The following is a 17,947-nucleotide window of genomic DNA, read 5'->3' as shown; positions in this document are numbered from 1 at the left end:
TTAGCAAAAAAAAGATGTATACAAGGCAAAGAAAGGGAAGTTGGTTGTTCTTTCAAAAAAGAAAAGTTGAGCGTTGACCAGGAATTACCTCTCTTGATTGTCTTCTTTCTCCTTTGAAGCTGTAGAGAAAACGAAGTACTGAAGAAAAAGGCACACAGAGAAGTAGGATGGTTTAATTTATATGGTGCCTTTGAGTGGGCTGGTATGGGTTACATACAGTGGGGCACCTCAGTTTTCCCTTCCTACCCATGCGTACACAGTTGAAGAGTCCAGGACTGAAACTTTTGAACCCTAAGGAATTCATCCTGGATCTTCTTTTAGGCTCTTAGAAGCGGAATAGCGAAAGTGGAAAATTCCTAACCCTCCGTATCCATGGATTAAATACAATAAGCCTGCATTCTGTTTGGTTCAGAATATTTTATTCGAGAGGTTAAGTCTGAATGCTATTTGGTTGGAAAACTGGAATAGAAATAGTTTGGCCAAGTATGGCTGAATGTCAGAAATGTTCTTGTTATATTTTTCTGTGTGCAGTAACGATAATGTTATTTTATATCAAAAAGAAATTAAAATGCTAGACGTGTTATTCTATATTTTTTGTGCTACAATGATGACAATATTACTTTGGGTAAAAAAGATTTTTGAATATTTTAATTTTAACAAATATTAAACTAATCTCCAATTTCAGTTGGGAGAGAAAAGAAGAAAAATAAAAAAAAAAGGAGGTTAGGATGGGCAGTTTTGAGAGAGCGAGACAAGAAATATGTTGGAGTAATTTATTTCAAGTTAAGTGAAGTAACTACACTAATTGCTAGTTTGATCAGGTTAGGTTAAGTCTAGGTTAACCGGACTAAAATTCTATTTTTTTTTGTTAGAATAGCCGGGTTAAGTCCTTTTTTATCCTCCTTTGGTCCGCTTGGAAACATGGGCTTAAAAAAAAGTCTAAGCTTAAGATTGGTTAAAGTAGACAAAACCGATGAATAACACCATAACTAAAATCAACTGTGGTAAATATAATTCTATTGATATGGAAATCTTTCTACTCCATTGATATCTTAAATATAGAGATGGATTTATTCCTCCTCTCACATTATTCAAAGATAAGAGAATAATTATTCTTGTGTTTTCAATGGTGTCAAAAAAAGGTCGGACTTCCTTCATTGGAAAATGTCGAGCTTGGACTTCTTTTGGAGGATGTTAGATAAATGTCCTTAGACTATGATCACGCAGAAAAAAAATATATTATTATTTTTGAGTATATTAATTTTCTACAATTTTATTTTAAGCAATGTTTTTAGCACTCTGCTCCATATTTCAACACCAACAAATATTGAATTTTGTATTTCATAAAGAATATTTTTTTTGAATAAAAGAAAGAATAATTTATTTACAGAGCCCAATCCATTGAATAAATATCAAGTGTGAAGCAGAGGACACTAAAATTTAGGTATGCTCCTAAACTTCACACTCCAAAAAAAAAAAAGAGAGGAAATGATCATTACTCTTATACCCAAGACCACAGACTCACCATGCACAAAAGCATCAGAACGAACCATTTACAAATCAGTAATGCAGATCGGCTCGAGCCGCTGCAAATCAACCTATTATCATGATATGTGCACACTGTTTGTTTCCTGCAAAAATCGAACCATGCATATCTCAATCGATAATCATGTTCGACAACAACGATGAGGAATATGCTTCCTATTGCAACAAATCATGACCAAACATTCTCGCAGATGGAAAGATACTACAGAAAATATAATGAATTCATTAGCTGTAATCTCAATAATTAAGTCACCGTTATGGCCCAGAGTAAGCATTCAACACAAACTAAGTGTCAAAATCTAAAAACTGCAAGCAGATTTAATCATATTACACAGTGCAGCACATAATAACCAGTGCATGATTTTGGAGGCTACTTGGTTATTTAGAAGCTTCTTGCCTTGGAAAAATCATAGACATATGGATGCACATACTTATCATGCTCCCAAAATCATTCAATCTGCTCTTTGCTGCAAAACTTTGGCTCGCAATTCCACTTTTATCGTTATGGACTGGTACCAAGATCGAGGCCTAGGCAAGCCGCGCTTAAGATCTCTATTTCCTCTTTATGATTTTACAGTTTAGTTGTAGAGACATTTACTCGATGATCCTTGATAGATATCGCAACCTCTATGTACGGCATCCCTCCAAAGGCGAAAATGACAATATATAAGAACCCAATTCTAGGATTTTGTTCTTTAAATTTGGAGACAGAGATATGGAACTTTGTTTGTGGAGTGACCCCAGGGTAGGACAAAAAGGAGGCCTTCCTCATCCTCTTGAACCTTGTGGGGCCGGATGAAGACAGAAGGTGTGGTAGGGCTGGAGCTGATGGAGTTGGCCACACGGTATGTCAAATTGGCTTTACAAGTCAAGGAGACCCAAAGTGCTATGATTGAAGCCCTAATTGGACCATCAGCTCTTGGTAGGCTTCCAAGGCTAAGATTCAGATGGATTCGACACTCTCCCACCACCTTTCTCTTTTTCTGTGGAGCCCATATATGTTTCCATGAACGCATGCCCTCAGAAGTCACCACAAACTGGACGCATTCAAGCATTTCCATTGATGGTAGGCAATGAAAGATGATCATCACCAGCAAATTTCCAGCAAAGAGTGAGGAAGACCCAAGAGATTGGAGGGCAAAGGATGGAGAAGTGAGAGGAAGGTTGTGTCTATGACCCAACTGAAAGAATTCTGATACAGTGAAAAAGCTACATTTTTTCTTTTATATGGGTTTCAGCGTTTTGAAAACGATTTATAGAATAATGACATGATCAAACAATGTTTTTTTATATAATAATAGTGGTCGATATTGGGTATAGCAACAATCATTATTTTATTTTAAAAAGTTTGATAATGAAAGATTTGACCAAGCAATTAACAAGCACTTAGATGACAGGACGTTTTAGAGAGGATGGTATTGATCTCATTACATTCTTAACATTTGTACAGAGTGCTTGCTCTGATGGTATCGCTCCTTTCTTAGGAGAGTTCGGTTTTGACCCTTAAAATGGATGGGTATATAGGATAAACAAAAAATAAAGCTTAAGATAAGTCTCTCTTTTTAAAAATAAAAAAAAAACAGATTTTTTTTTGTTCTATCCTGCTAAATGTCTTTTTCAGAATTTTTTTTTTGGCAAACTATTTTTTCTTTTTAAAAGAAAGAAACAAAGATGTATTAGCAAAAAGACAGAATAAATTTATTCTACTTTAACCCTGGCAAAAACTATTCCACGTTTATTTTATCAAGAGAGAATAAATTCATTCTATTCCTTCATGCAATATGAGAAGCCAGCAATGGAAGCCAAGAAAGAATAAATAGAGCAAAATTAATATAAGAAGCAAAGCAACTCCTACTATTTATAGAATTCTGATGCAGTGAAAAGGCTACATTTTTCTTTTATATGGATTTCAGCGTTTTGAAAACGATTTGTAGAATAATGACATGTTCGAACGATGTCTTTTTGTATAATTATAGTGGTCAATATTGGGTATAGCAACAATCATTATTTTATTTCAAAAAGTTCGATAATGAAAGATTTGACCGAGCAATTCACAAGCACTTAGATAGTTAGATGATAGGTTTTAGAGAAGATCGTATTGATCTCATTACATTCTCAACATTTGTACAGAGCGTTTGCTCTGATGGTGTCGCTCCTTTCTTGGGAGGGTTTAGTTTTGACCCCAAATTAAATGGATGGGTATATACGGTAAAAAAAAATAAAGCTTAAGATTAGTCTCTCCTTTTAAAAATTAAAAAAAAAAAATCAAATTTTTTCTCTTTTTGTTCTATCCCGCTAAATGACTTTTTCAGAATTCCCTTTTTGGCAAACTATTTTTTCTTTTTAAAAGAAAGAAACAAAGATGTATTAGCCAAAAGACAGAATAAAGTTATTCTACAACCCTGACAAAAACTATTCCGTGTTCATTTTATCAAGAGAAAGAATAAATTCATTTTATTCCTTCATGCAATATGAGAAGCCAGCAATGGAAGCCAAGAAAGAATAAACAAAGCAAAATTAATATAAGAAGCAAAAGCAACCCCTATCATTACCTGCCGGCGGCGCAGAAGGTGATGATGTAATCCCCCTGGCTGCACGTAAAAATACTGGTAGGATCGTCGTATGCATAGCTATAAGCCGTCGGGCAAGACTCCTTGAACTTCTTGGAGTAGAACGTCGGCTGGCAGGTGACCGGATTCCCGTACACTCCCCTGCAGCAGTACTGGTCGGTGTCGAACACGTCGCACGCGCTCCGGCACGCCACCGTCTTCCCGTCCGCCTTCACGGCGAGCTCCGAGGGGCAGTTGTTCCTCAGGTCGCTGGTGCAGCCGGCGGCGGAGCAGTTGCCCCCCTTGCCGTTGACGGGCGTCACCGTCATCGGCAGGTTGAAGCCGTCGACGAGGCTGACGTCGTAGAAGTCCAATGAGGCGAGGGTGAACTCGGCGAGGGTGGCGGGGGGTTTGCCGGCGGCGCCGCACTTGAGGGTGGTGCCGCAGGCGCCGGTCTGGCACGAGCCGTTGCCGGCCTTGTCGAAGTTGCACCCGGTCCGGCCCCAGATCCGGCCGGACCACCCGACCGGGGCGTTGAACACCACGGACTGGCCCCGCCGGAGGGCCAGCCCGCCCCCGTTGAAGTTCTCACCCGGGGTGATCGCCGGCCAAATCGTCGTCATGCAGTCGTTCACCAGCGTAAACACTCTTGCCCCCTCTGCCCATTTTGCCCCTGTAAAAAAAGAAATTAGAAATCTAATTAAGAAGAAAAAGGAAAATTGTAAAGATAAATATAATATAAATAACTCTTTTGCTTTCATTTCTTTATCTAAGTTAATTAATAAGAAAAATAAAAAAAAAAAGCATGATTTCATCAATAAGTTCTCCACATTTTTTTAACCAAAAAAAAAAAGTTGGAAGTGAACGAATAAATGAATAAAAGGAATTTAATGCAATTAATTGAAGCCTATTCAATAAGAATATTGAGAAAGTTACAAAACTACGAAGCCAAGCAACAAATCAGCTAATTATGATACCAAACTACAGAAACCATGATCACAGAGAGGTATGCTTATTTATATTTGAAATAAAGAAGAGTGCTGCTATAGAATGCATGGTTGTAGCCACCAAATCTATGACTCCGAGGCTCCAAGGATATGTTCCCGGGAAAAAGTACTGGCTAGGATAAGAAACTCATCAGCAATGAAGCAGACACAGGAGGACATCTCATGGAGCTTCAAGGTACTATAGAAGAAGAAGAAGAAGAAGAAGAAGAAACTAGCTCACCCGAGAGACCAGAAGCAAGAAGAAGATGGCTTAAGATTGAAGGCATACAAGGGGAAAAAGGACCAGTACCTGATGAAATGAATAAGAGGACTGTCAAGAGAATTCTTCTATGGGTGTAATCCATCTCCCTTCAAATAAATAACACCTCTATATCCCTTTTTCTCCAACGATAGGGAGAAGATATAACTGTAACTCGTAAATAATATATGCAGCACAATACAGTATAAATAAGGCGGAGAAGGAAGAATACGTGGGGATCGATTAAGGGATCAACAGGGCTACCTTTGCTTGTGGCAATGGAAGGGGAAGGAGAAAGGGGAAGGGGAAGGGGAAGGGGAAGTAGATTCCTTTCCTTCTTGCTTTGTTTTGCCCGTTGCCGCTTTGGTCCCGTTTCCCTTCTTGCAGGTTCCTTCGGATCCTGTTCTCACATTTGTTTATTCTTTTGTTTTTGTCTCGTTGAGCTTTAAAGAAGTCCCAGGTCCCTGACGTGCCCACGGCTGAATGGCTGATAAACAAAAATATTCTTACGCGTTTGCATTCTAGAAATAGAAAAGCTTATCAGATTTTCTTTTGTTCTTTCCAGGGACTTGTCGGAAAACTTACAATATCTTTGGGTATGCTTCTATATACAAGTTACCTACGGGGTTGACCAAATAAAAATATTTTATTGGTTAACATCAAACAAGCCGGTCCTATGCAATCTAAGATGGAAGTATTTCCGAGGTTGGAAATTGTAACCTGATATGGTTGGGTTTACACATAGAAAAAAGAAGATAAAAAAAAAACACACGGCTGGGTTTCCTTTGGACTGGTTGGGCTTTTTACTTTGTTATTTCACTTCTTTTTTTTTTATATCATGTCTGATAAAATGTGTATAAATTCCTCCACCATTCTTTAACACCATAAGCTCATTAACATAATGCAAAACCTTTTGTGCAGTAGCTAAATCCTTCTGTTGAGAAATATCATCAATTTAGGGTAAAAGCGCAACGAGCAATCTAGACAAATAATAACAAAAAAAAACTCGGGTTAAAAATAAATTAGATTTAAGGTCTTCAATCAATTTTTGGGGTAACAAAATTATCTTAAGTGTCTTTTCACTTGAACCAATCATGTCTATACAATGCACCAAGAACCCAATAAAATATCAGAAATATTAAAGCTATAGGAATTTTGGAGCTCCATTTGTCCCTAAAAAAGTCATGCCTTTTACCAAGGAACTCCAAGAAAACAGGGGGTCTGCTTTCATGTTTCTCACTCGTATTCTATGATGATAGGTCAATGTCCACACTCTCCCAATACCTCTCCCCATCTATCAGTGAGCAGAAAATATGTCCAAACTTCTTATGTTAAAAAAAGATAATAAATATATATTATTTCCTCCATAATTTCCACTTTTTATAATTTCCACGAATCCCTCAATGGCAAAGCAACGCATACACACACATACCCGGGAATGGATGAGTTACATGCATCACGCATTCTCTCTGGTTAGCCATGACAGAAACAAGCATGATACACTTAAATACCAAATAACCAGTGTCTGCTCACTGCCAAAAAACAAAAAAGAAGGCTATTTATCATGGTTTCTTACTTGGTAGATTGCAATTATAGCTCTCGATTTCTTTTTTTCTAAATCGCATGACATTTGAATTGCTGGAGAGCTTAAGCTGGATTAATTAGTTATGTAAATTAGCCATACAATTGTTGAGTTAGGCTTGGAATTTGCCTGTAAATATGCTTGAATCGAGACAACTTCCCGATGTCAATTTTATCCATTTATGTTCCCCTTTTCCCGACTTCAAAATGTAAATTACGATGCTGCAAGTCTGTAATACTAATTGAAATTTACATGATGCTTATCCTAACCACACATTCAATATCTTTTAACTTAAAACTTATATTAATTTTAATATTAATTAGACCACAAATTTTGCTATTTAAGATCTTAATAATCAAGTTCTTTCTACTATTATTTAGAACATTTTATTATTACTATATTACATGTGATATATGTTCCAAACTTTTCAGGCCTATGTTGTACAGGAAATGGCACACCTAAATATTTCTTGTATGATTTCGTATCTTCAACCATTGTTCCCACACAAGAAAGATGAGCTCCATCTTTATTAATTGCAACCATGTTTCTCTAGACATACCTTTTCAACACAATATTACCAAATCCCAGATCATGAGCAAAAAGAAAAACCCTCTCGCTATTGCTCAACTGAGCCCACAAATTCCTATCCTTTTAGATATTCCTGCAATAAAAGCGGATCTAAATAGATCTGGATGAGCAATGGCAACAAACACAGCACCACAGCCACAACCAGACATCGCTTGTGTATGTATCAGAAATATCTCATCAGCAGAAAATTAATAAACTGCGGTTTGGAAGCATCTCACCGACTGAACATAAACAATTTGTGAACAACTTAAATAGTTGGTGAATAATATTTTGTTATGATCACAAAATAATATTTCATTCGATCCTTTGTGCAGTAAAAATTTAGGAATAATTATTAAAAAAATTGAAAACTCAGCTAGAATAGTCTCACTGTCATGAACGAACTCTATAAAGACATGCAAATGGAAGACAACATGCTAAATGATATCATCCACATTCCCTGTTCTACCAACTATGGAGCAAGCATCAAGAGTTCTGAATCTAAGAAAACACTTGAGAAGACACAGTTTGATTGATTGATGCAATATGTAACATCGTATTCTTCTATATTCCTAATAAGCCATAACGTAACTATCCAACATAATAGTTCCATATCCATATCAACCGTACAGATGCTTCAAGAATTCACTCAGAATGATCCATACAAACTATGAAATGCCTTAAATCAACAATAGTGCTCACTCATCAGCGAGTTTAACACCATAATGGCGAGCCAAGCAGGAGGCAGCTCCATCTTGCATGATATTTTCTATCATCTCAAACTTCTTGAAGTTAGACTTCAGCAATTCTGCCTGCTGCATTGCAAGCTTCTCCTCTTCTTCCAGTTGAAGCTGCAATATGCAAATAATGAAGGATGAAAGGCATGGATTAAATGAAATCAAAAAGGCCACTCTCCATCACATACATTTGAAAGCAGTTTTATCCCTACCATTGAATCAAACAGCAACCTGAAGATTTCTAACAACGATAAACAACCAACTACAGAAAATAATCGCCAGTATAAGAACAAGAAAACAACCTTTCCCCAATAACTGAGGTTGGTTATGACACTACAAGTGATTCAACCCTCCCACAACCTTGTTTTTATTTACTTATCTGTATTCCAATACAGACTCCGTGATATTGTTAATTAGATATATAGAAAAATATCAAGAATGACAGAGAATTCAAACAAGTCAAAATCCACAATTTTCTAGCTAACCAGATGGTTACCTTTATCAATAACGAGTGAATTCTAAATTGGATACTTAGGAACCTCCCCATCACCTAAGCTAACACAACATGGTCAATGCTCCCTTAGATAGATCCATGCATAAGAATCTTCAACGAAATGGATCATACTATGAATGCTAACTCTTAAACACAAAATATTACCTTAACCAAGGCCAAAGTTTCTGCCTGGTGTCTCACGACCATTTCCTTAAGCTTCTTCGCCACCTGAAAATCTGGATCAGACGGGTCCACCCAACGAACTTCTATCTTCCTGTCAGGTGGTGCAGGGCGGTCGGCAAACATCTCTGCCCTGGCGCGCCGGGCCCTGATAGGCCTTGGCATCCCAGACATCATGAACGGAAAGTCGGTCATCTCAGTGATTATGGAGTTAGCCTGCTTTGCATCCTCCATTTCCACCAGAGCACACTGTGGGATATTATAAGGTATTGTGTAGTTTGGGATAAACTCCACATTGACCACATTACCAAATTGACCAAGCGCCATTTTGATGACAGCAGGTGTAACCTTATGAGAAAGATTGTCGAGGAACACCGTCCTCCTCACTTTCTCCTCAAATTCAGCATAAGCCTTCCTGGCCTCCTCTGTATTAGTAGACATGTAGGTTGCTGTCTAACCTTCCTGCTGAACAAATTGAAAATAGGAATGCAAGGATGAAATGAAATATAGAGGAATTATAAAAGGACATGAATGCTAAAAATAATAGAAGCAGCTCAAGCACAATATGGATCACACAGAGAAGGCCACCTTCATTCAATGTCTAAAATAGTTGGTCAGCTTTAGAAGAGAAAAATGAATGTCCATTATCAATGGGAACGATAAGCATTTGCCTAACAATGATGACAACGACATCGAATAGTGAATTTATAGTATTCCACTAGTCCACTCAGAGACAAAATCACACTATAAAGGAAACCTGTCTAGTAAAACATTGGTCCGAATCAGTCTGATGCTGGTATTAATAAGTGAAGCTTCACTAAGAACAGTACAATCAACATTATGGAAGGATAATAAAAGATATTATCTGCTTGTTACTCAAAGAGCAAAATTCAAAGCCGAGACTGGAATATAACATTAATGAATGATTGCATTCTAAGATATCAGAAACAACACAATCTTCCAACTATTTCCCCCGTCTTTATGTCCCACCAGGGTTCATCACTCCCTTTTGAAATCACAAATCAGATAGAGACATGAAAGTGGAAACACAGGAAAAGTCTGGCATCGTATAGGAAGAAATTTGGCCTATCTAAAATATACTGTGCAGGAAAAGGATAAGAATAACAGGTTCCTGCATTCAGAAAGAAAATATCGATTTTGCATTTACCAAATAAGCCTGCATTAAAATGGGTCAGATATAGTGTCTTGAATGTCCTAAACTGATGACCAAAAAGGTCATTTTTTTACATAGGCAGGCATTAGTTTCAAGTAAAATAGACAGTGGTGAAACCTTTGGTGTTTTCACCATAGAGGATGGGCAGAAATAAGGATCCAATGATCCAAAGTTTATGATGTTCCTAGAAAACACAATGGGAAAAAAAATATGGTGAAAACCTAGACATAGAACAGAAAATAAGAGTGCTGACCAGCATAAAGAGGAAGAAAGGTTAACTACATCAAATCATCGGCATAGAAGAACTCAGCTTCAGCAGAGAGGTTGAAGTTGTCAGCACATCTCAAACATGAAGTAATCATGTTCAGGAGTTCATGAAAATGTTCAAATTTCTAATGCAAACCTCAATCAGGTACATACTCCACAGAATGAGAGGTAAATATAGGCCTTTAAGGGACCATCCTACAGAACTTTCCATTATGTTTTAAAGGTAACAGCTTCACTATCCTTGTATGGAGACTCCTAAGCTTATTCGATGCTGTTAACTCAACAGCAGTTTTCTTTCACCTACTTACCCTATTTCTGTTGGTCAAAATCCTAAGTCCTGAACTTCATAACCAAATTATAGAAAACCCTTGCAAATCTTGAATCCCTGAGATCTAGCTTTAACCTTGTTATACCATCCAGCTATTCATTATCAACAACACGTCACTTATAAAATAACAGGTCCATGGAATATTTCTAGGCATTATATTGATTAACCAAAACGTCCCACTTCAGCAGAGACATAGATGATAAGTAATGGATAGACTTAATACGGAAATACCTTCCATATTTCAATCTCCATTGTCCACAATAACCTATACAGGGAATTCGAGTAGATATGTCACATATGCTTTCCTTCAGAATGCATTTTAAACCTAAATAAGTCCATAGATTCTACATCATCTCAGAAAAACCTCAAACAACACTTTACATTAATTTTTCAGATTTCATCATGCATCAAAAGGAATCGGAAACTTAACTGAATTCCTCTAAAAAGGAAGACACCTATAAAGAAAGAATCAGATTCAAGGCACAGAGACATGCAATAGAAGAACTCTAACCTTAAACCATCAAAATATATATTATACATGAAATAACCCACAAGTTTCATCACATCAATTTGGGAATTGTGCACCTTCTTGGAAGAAGAATATCAGCAGTTAATGAGTGCTTTCATCACTCCAGCAGTAAGCTAGAGAGGAAATACTAGGTAAAGCTTCAACATAATTATGCATAAAAATTGTTAAAAACTCTCAGAGAAAACTGAGAATTAAGTGGACATCTTTTGATTATCAACCAACATAAACTTGAGCCTTATTGACAATTCTAGCATTTAAAATCATATCAAAGAAGCAAAGTTGTTTCTGAAAAACATATCTAACCATGTGTACCAACTATCTACAATAAATCCAGCCCAGGAATAACATGAATTCATTGAATTTTGGGTTGAGTTCAAAGGATATTGGGAGAGATTGCATTAACTTTTTCTATGGGTGGTGCCACGCTATCCTGGCATGTCACAAGTAAGATTTCTATACTACACCATCCTAATGACATCTCCAAAATTCTTGCCAATAAGCCCTGAAAAATGTAAATCAACATTTTCCAAGCCATCTTTGCTTTTTCTTTGATCTTGCTCAATGAGCTCTCAGAAACCAATCACAACAAACATTTACCATGTAACCTCTAGTAATTACAAGAAAACTTTCAGTTAGCCCTTCCAATGACAGCAACATTGCCAATAAATTTTTTTGGAGAGATCAGCTCCTGGATTTAACATAAAAAAATTTTAAGAAGTGGAGAAAAATAATGAATACTCATCTGTACCACACATCAAATAAATCATACTCAGCCAAACGTAATTAAACCGCAAACATGCAAACAAATCAATCAACAGCCGTAACCACAACATATGCAAAAAATTGCACGAAAAGATTGATTCAAACTCTAAATTTGAAAAGAATAGCAGCAAAGACTAGTTAACTAGGAAAACATATGCCCATGAGCAGTTCAATCTCTAGAGCTTACCATGAGGCGGATTTGAGAGAAAAATCTTTAACTACATGAACAATTATCAAATATAGCTAGGGACAATTTTCAGTATACCAACTAAATTTTAAAAATTAAAAGCAACAAACGTAATGAAGATTAGCAAAATTTAACTAAATGTTGCTAGAAATTCTAAGAAAAGCCAAATTTTTGATTAAAAATGAAAATTTCACAGCATGAGAAGATGGGTCAGCTTAACCACCCCCTTTCAAATCCCCACACCACAACTCTGGCCTTCGCTTTATCCTTCCCCTCTTTCTTAGATCCCCAATAATAAACAGAAACAAAACAAGAAACAAGAAGATCAAGAAAACCCTAAAAGATCACAAATTTTAGAAACTTCTCCAACGAGAGAGAAAGAAGAGGGAGAGAGACCGTAGAACGATACCCGGCGGCGTCCAATCGCCGTCGAACCTTGAGTTCGAGCCCTCGAGGTCGCGAGTGCAGACCTCGGAGTGTGGAGGAAGGGGAGAACGGGATCTCGATACCGAAATGCCTTCGCGCTTAAAAACCCCCAGATCCCAAATGCCGGACCCCCCGACCCGAGTTCAAGTTATTGCTTTGTCCAAACCGTCCGGTTCTCGTGAATCTGGATGCTTCGAACGCATCTCCGGTTCAACCTGCGGCTTAAATGGCTTTCTAAAATTCAATTAGGACTCGTTTGATTTGCACAAGAGCGCATGGTCGCCAGTAAAATAAAAAAATTATATAGAATATAAAAAAATTAATGTTTATCTACTGAGAATTGAGATAATTTTTTTTTCAAAAATATTATTAAACTTTTAGATAAAATGAGGTAAAATTTTTTTCTTTATTAAAAATATAACATGTATTTTATACATTTTTTTTGTAAAAAAATAGATGCTCAACCACATATATGTCGCTATGAAATGTACCACTTTTCTATTATCAACTAAACATGCGAAATCACTTTTTTGGATATTATATAACCAGATAGTAATTTTTCAAGAAAAATATCTCAGTGAAAGCAAATTCTTTCCGCAAACCAAATGAGCCCTTAGTATTTTCAGTGAGAATAAAATAGGTTGTTTATTTGGATGTAGATTGAACCTGTTGATAAATCAAACAGATCATATAATTTAATTGGCCGGTCTAATTTAATTTCTAAAAATATTTTTCTAAATGATATATTTTTTCGACAATATCCAACCTAATAATCTTACAACTAATTTATTCAAGAAAATAGCCTTCTCCAAACTTTAAGATCCCATGTGAGGATCCAATTAGCCAATTAATCCAACACCCACCTCAAGGAAGCAGTTTGCACCACTGTAGCTATTATGATTCTAACCTCCAGGCACGAATAGTTTATCCCCCAGAGGAAGTCACCGTAGTCTTACAAGCCTATGTCATAAATGAGAACAGTTTAGGATTTGCCGCTGCTAAACCGGTTTCCAAATCAGTGATACGTTGGTGCATGTTGTCAAGCCCATTGAGTGTTGTCATGATCGCTGAATGAATTGCGCAATGGGTTCGGGTTGGATCTTTCATGCCAAAGGATAATTAATCTTCTTTCACAACCTAGATTATTGGATCTAACCCTGCAAAGATCTCAATCATCTTCATTCATCAACCTGCATGACCGTGAACTTCACAGAAATAAAATCAAAGAATAAATCAGCCAACAAGCAAACAGTAATCATGGTTACAGAAACATTTGGAATACACTTCAGATTTGGACTCGGATCATGCTTTACAGCTTCAGAAAGAATAAATCACTATAAACACGAAAAAAAAATAAAAGGAATCGAACCTCTGTCGGGAGTCGGGACTCACCGGAGTCGGAAGTCGGGAGGAGGCGCTCGGAGCCGGAGGAGGCGCTCGGAGGAGGCGGCGCCCGGAGGATGAAGAATGGCGATAGGGATTCGGGAGAAGAAAACCCTAGCGCTGTGATTCCAATTTAGACCGCTCCATTTCGGTTCGGGATCGGTCCAGGTTCAGTAAACGCAAAATAGACTCAAAAACATAATGAGTCGGGTCGGGTCTAGATTTAGTAAACCCAGATCTGACTCAGAAAATGGTTCAGATTCAATTTTAGAACCCAATCCAAACCCACAGATCTTAAAATTTGGATCGGGTCTACGCAGGTCGGGTCGGACCTGATCACGGATCAACTCGACCCATTTGCAGCCTTACAAGCGGCCATTGTACGATCCAATGGTGTATTTGTGCAAAGAAAAATAAATTCTTCCTTCGCACAAAAGATACAAGCCCTGTCCCATGAGAAAAAGAAGGCCACGTATGGTGCCGGCTACATGCCTAGCTCCATCGATTGGAACATGATAATCGCCGTTCGGTAAAGTTGGAGCCTCAGTCTTCACTACATAAGCCTTGATCGCCGCCTCCTCTGAAGTTGCCGGGGAAGATGAAACGCCATTGGTCGGCGACAATGGTGGTGCCCTCTTTGTAACCTCATTTTTTTTTATGAGAAACAGTGTGAACTAATATATAGCTTGATGAATGATGAGTACCGGTATATACCAAGCTGATTAATTATGTTGTTCGATCGAATCGATATAACCTTATTGTTTGGACATTCATGGATGGCGTGAAGTGTAGAATCAATTTGAGCTCAGTGAAAGCATAAAGCCACGTTCATGGAGAAATAGAAACAATTTGACTGCCTTATGAGATAAAAAGAGCAATGGCGTAGTAATCAATCATCAGCACCTCAAAGAAACTTTAGAAAGAATTAATAATGAGATAAACATTGATGTTTTTTTTTTTTGTAGTACATGAGATGCAAATTAAGCTTAGGAAGACAAATAAATGTATACCACTTGAAATCTCCAATCTGCCTTCGATCTTTAGCTGTCTCTCTTCCCACTTGGCATAGAAACAAGCATATATGTCTATGGATCAACCGAGGAATTAATCTTTCATATTTGGTACTGTTCTCGTTATTCTCTTGCTCCTTACATGGCTTCATCCGTTCTCAAGAGTATTGACAAGATTTCTTGAGGGAGACCAGAGTGTTGAGCTTGGTCTGGTCCATAACAACAGAGCAGTGGACCCCTGTATAAAATTTGGGCTTCACCAGGCGCCCCAACACATAGGCCCTTGATCTCACCATGAAATTAAGGCTAAGGTGCACCGGGACACTGTTGTTGGTCTTCCCAGGGGAATACATCAGGCTTGGCCCTCCTCCATAGAGTGGAATCTTGCTCCCCAACACCACCACACTGAGAGTTCTATGGCTCTTCCTTGACTGATAGAATTTGTTCATCTACAAAGATAATGTGAGAGAATTGCAGGCAGTCAAGATATGAATGAAGAATGGGCTGATTGTTCTGATCTCATCAGTTGAAGGATAGAGTTAGATATGCTTACATTCCCACTGGCCAATGTGAGTTGGTTGTAAGTGAGATCAAATGGTGTTGAGGTCACATGAACACCAAAGAAGGTCCCGGTATTTCGGAATGAGAGCTTCACGGTGGAGTTCAATGTAGCCATGTCGGTCGGCACCATCGATGCATCAGTTCCAGCTTGAATGATGAAGCTCTCAAATGTGATGCTCTGTGAAAGGAAGAAAGAAGAATGAACTCTGTCAACCAAGTTATGGGCACAGAATCTATAATTGTGGCCCTAGATAGAACCCAATTTTAGCTTGTTTTTGAGTGCCTTGTATTGTAGAATGCCTTCATGTTTGATTGCTACTTTATGTCCACCATGTCACCAAGTGCCGGACTATCAATATTGAGCCTACCAAATTGAAATTTTTTTGATAATCTTGTGTGTGTGTGTGTGTGTGTGTGGGTTTAATCCATCAACCTTTAGTGTAATTTTTTTCAATTTAGACTATTTATTTGAACGTACTCGAAAGATTGATGACTAACAAATGCTGAATTGCTGCTGCTGTGTCACTAATCAGAACACCACAAGTTTAGTAAAAAGCTACGAGCCCATATTTTTTGTGTCATAACTCATTTTCTTTTATTTTTCTTAGCAGATTGGATCCAAACATATATGGAAGTGAACATTTTCATCAAATATATTTTTGATATTCTGTCTTTCTTTGAAATATAACCATTTTCTAGTTAACTGAAATTTAAAAAATCAATTATTAAAGAATAAAACATATCCTCTCAAAAAAAAAAAGGCTTTTGGATCGTGAATATAGCCCGGAATAAGCTTAGTCCTGCCGCAAAAGATTTAAAAGAAAGAATAAGGAAAGAATAGATATTCTGATCAAACCTGCTTCTTTGAAAATAACTATTCCAAATGACTAGAATAACTTTATTTGTATTTATTTTTCTTTGTTCTGTATTGGCAAAAGGAAAAAACCCTCTACGGTTAATCCTGCTAGGAAATGAATAAATAGATAGATAAAAAGAATAATAGCCGGAAGAGAGTAAGGAATAACTATTGAACATGAATATCCCTTCTCTAATTCCCGAACCAAAGGCAGAATAGGATAAACGGGGATTTTACCTTCATGGTGATTTTAGGCCCCTGCGATCTGCTGGCCGCCCAAAGGATCAACGCGAAGAAAGAGAAAATCACAATGAAAGCCAGGAGAAACCCAAGGAAGTAAAGCTGCCGTCGAAACCTCTTCCCCTCCTCCTCATCCTCAAGGAGGCCTTCCTCCTCTATGACCGTGAACTCCTTCCATGTCTTCTCGCTCTTCCGGCGGCCACCCTTACCTCCATCATTGCTCACAATCTTCCCAGAACCACCAGGCTTCAGTGCGCCGGAGAAGCGGCTCGAGGACGAGTCGCGGGAGTGGTGCCCCACCGAGGAGTGGGAGTGCCGTGGCGAGGCCATTGGGCTGAGGACCGGCGTCGAGTGGAGCGACGTCGTCGTCTTCTCGCCATCGTGGGAGTCCCTCGACGGGCTCTGGACGTAGTACGCAGGCCTTCTCGGGGATCTAGTCGGGGATGACGGTGCCAAACTTGTCACCTCTGAGTCGGTCTTGGCGTGCATATTGGTTAATCCCTCTGATCTTGACCACCACCACCACCACCACCTCCACCACCACCACCACCGTCTTGTTATCTTCTTCAACTCTGCCTCTGTTCTATTGAATCAACTTGGCCAATCAAGTCTTTTGAAACCTCCTAATGATTAGAGTGGAATAAGTCTTTTTTGCTTATTCTTCCCTGAGTTGTTCCTGTTCTTGGTGCTGGATTAAGACAAGCTTGGAAGGTGGAGGACATGGGTGGACATGGGTGGTTACTAGTTATAACATTGTTTTGTAATCTAAAGAACTGAAGAGCATCTTTCTTTAATTTGGGAGTGGAAGGCTCTTTGGCAAGTCTTTTCTTTATGTTGTCTCACGTTAGAGACAGAGACTTTCACGTCAAGTGATTCGTTTGACAGTTCATTTACAAGCTGGCTCTCCTAATCCTCTTTTATATCTATTGGTTTTATCCCCGTTATTCCAAGCTTCTGATAATGGAGTGGTTCTTCTTTTGTCAAGGTCCAACAAGTAGTTTTCCACTATTCTGCTTTCTCTTTTATCTTTTCAGAAATAGAAAGAGGATTAGAACCTACTAAGGCTTCTCCTTAATGCAGAAGATCACATAAGGTACAAGAAAATTAGTTTTTTGATTAAAAGTTTCTCTCAAATTAACAGAATTAAGCATGAGCCAATCGATAGTCCAAACTTCCATGAGCATCTTCCATAAAATTTTCACTAAATCTTCATATTTACAAAAAATGAACAAATTAGACATTGGCTTTACAATAGAAATATGTTGGGAATTGTCTTGGAGTGACTTTTTAAATTCCTTCTAATGCTTAGAATTCGGAAAACATGCT

At 38.0% G+C, this 17,947-nt stretch overlaps 3 protein-coding genes across 6 annotated transcripts; all 3 read right to left on the bottom strand.

Moving 5' to 3' along the window:
* Positions 1 to 1,325: 1,325 nt before the first annotated feature.
* Positions 1,326 to 5,736, bottom strand: LOC120112821 (pathogenesis-related thaumatin-like protein 3.5). Its single transcript, XM_039132702.1, has 3 exons — positions 5,391 to 5,736; positions 4,098 to 4,767; positions 1,326 to 1,631 (listed from the first exon to the last, which is right to left on the bottom strand). Exons 1-3 carry the CDS (start codon positions 5,443 to 5,445, stop codon positions 1,502 to 1,504), a joined length of 855 nt encoding a protein of 284 aa, XP_038988630.1. The 5' UTR covers positions 5,446 to 5,736; the 3' UTR covers positions 1,326 to 1,501.
* Positions 5,737 to 7,990: 2,254 nt separating this feature from the next.
* Positions 7,991 to 12,703, bottom strand: LOC120103746. 4 transcript variants are annotated; one of them, XM_039132698.1, is made up of 3 exons: positions 12,542 to 12,703; positions 8,884 to 9,363; positions 7,991 to 8,339 (listed from the first exon to the last, which is right to left on the bottom strand). In XM_039132698.1, exons 2-3 carry the CDS (start codon positions 9,337 to 9,339, stop codon positions 8,187 to 8,189), a joined length of 609 nt encoding a protein of 202 aa, XP_038988626.1. In that variant the 5' UTR covers positions 9,340 to 9,363; positions 12,542 to 12,703; the 3' UTR covers positions 7,991 to 8,186. The 4 variants fall into 4 exon arrangements, with proteins under 4 accessions (XP_038988626.1, XP_038988628.1, XP_038988629.1 ...); XM_039132700.1 differs by having other exon boundaries at positions 8,884 to 9,360; XM_039132701.1 differs by having other exon boundaries at positions 8,884 to 9,360; positions 12,555 to 12,703.
* A 2,165-nt stretch (positions 12,704 to 14,868) lies between these two features.
* On the bottom strand, positions 14,869 to 17,425 carry LOC103704383. The gene is made up of 3 exons (XM_008787644.4): positions 16,619 to 17,425; positions 15,518 to 15,703; positions 14,869 to 15,413 (listed from the first exon to the last, which is right to left on the bottom strand). Exons 1-3 carry the CDS (start codon positions 17,108 to 17,110, stop codon positions 15,123 to 15,125), a joined length of 969 nt encoding a protein of 322 aa, XP_008785866.2. The 5' UTR covers positions 17,111 to 17,425; the 3' UTR covers positions 14,869 to 15,122.
* Between the last annotated feature and the right edge of the window lie 522 nt (positions 17,426 to 17,947).

The sequence above is a fragment of the Phoenix dactylifera genome, chromosome 1 (genome assembly GCF_009389715.1).
Source record: "Phoenix dactylifera cultivar Barhee BC4 chromosome 1, palm_55x_up_171113_PBpolish2nd_filt_p, whole genome shotgun sequence".
Lineage (NCBI taxonomy): Eukaryota > Viridiplantae > Streptophyta > Magnoliopsida > Arecales > Arecaceae > Phoenix > Phoenix dactylifera.
This window is presented reverse-complemented; position numbering and strand designations above follow the sequence as displayed.

Coding starts and splice junctions, on each gene's coding strand:
- LOC103704383 (XM_008787644.4), bottom strand. CDS start 17,110: ATGCACGCCAAGACCGACTCAGAGGTGACAAGTTTGGCACCGTCATCC. Junction 15,704..16,618: donor GGCCTAAAATCACCATGAAG/GTAAAATCCCCG, acceptor TTCCTTTCACAG/AGCATCACATTTGAGAGCTT. Junction 15,414..15,517: donor TCACATTGGCCAGTGGGAAT/GTAAGCATATCT, acceptor TTATCTTTGTAG/ATGAACAAATTCTATCAGTC.
- LOC120112821 (XM_039132702.1), bottom strand. CDS start 5,445: ATGGATTACACCCATAGAAGAATTCTCTTGACAGTCCTCTTATTCATT. Junction 4,768..5,390: donor CCTCTTATTCATTTCATCAG/GTACTGGTCCTT, acceptor CTTTTTTTACAG/GGGCAAAATGGGCAGAGGGG. Junction 1,632..4,097: donor ACCTTCTGCGCCGCCGGCAG/GTAATGATAGGG, acceptor CGATTTTTGCAG/GAAACAAACAGTGTGCACAT.
- LOC120103746 (XM_039132698.1), bottom strand. CDS start 9,339: ATGTCTACTAATACAGAGGAGGCCAGGAAGGCTTATGCTGAATTTGAG. Junction 8,340..8,883: donor AAACTTTGGCCTTGGTTAAG/GTAATATTTTGT, acceptor TGCATATTGCAG/CTTCAACTGGAAGAAGAGGA.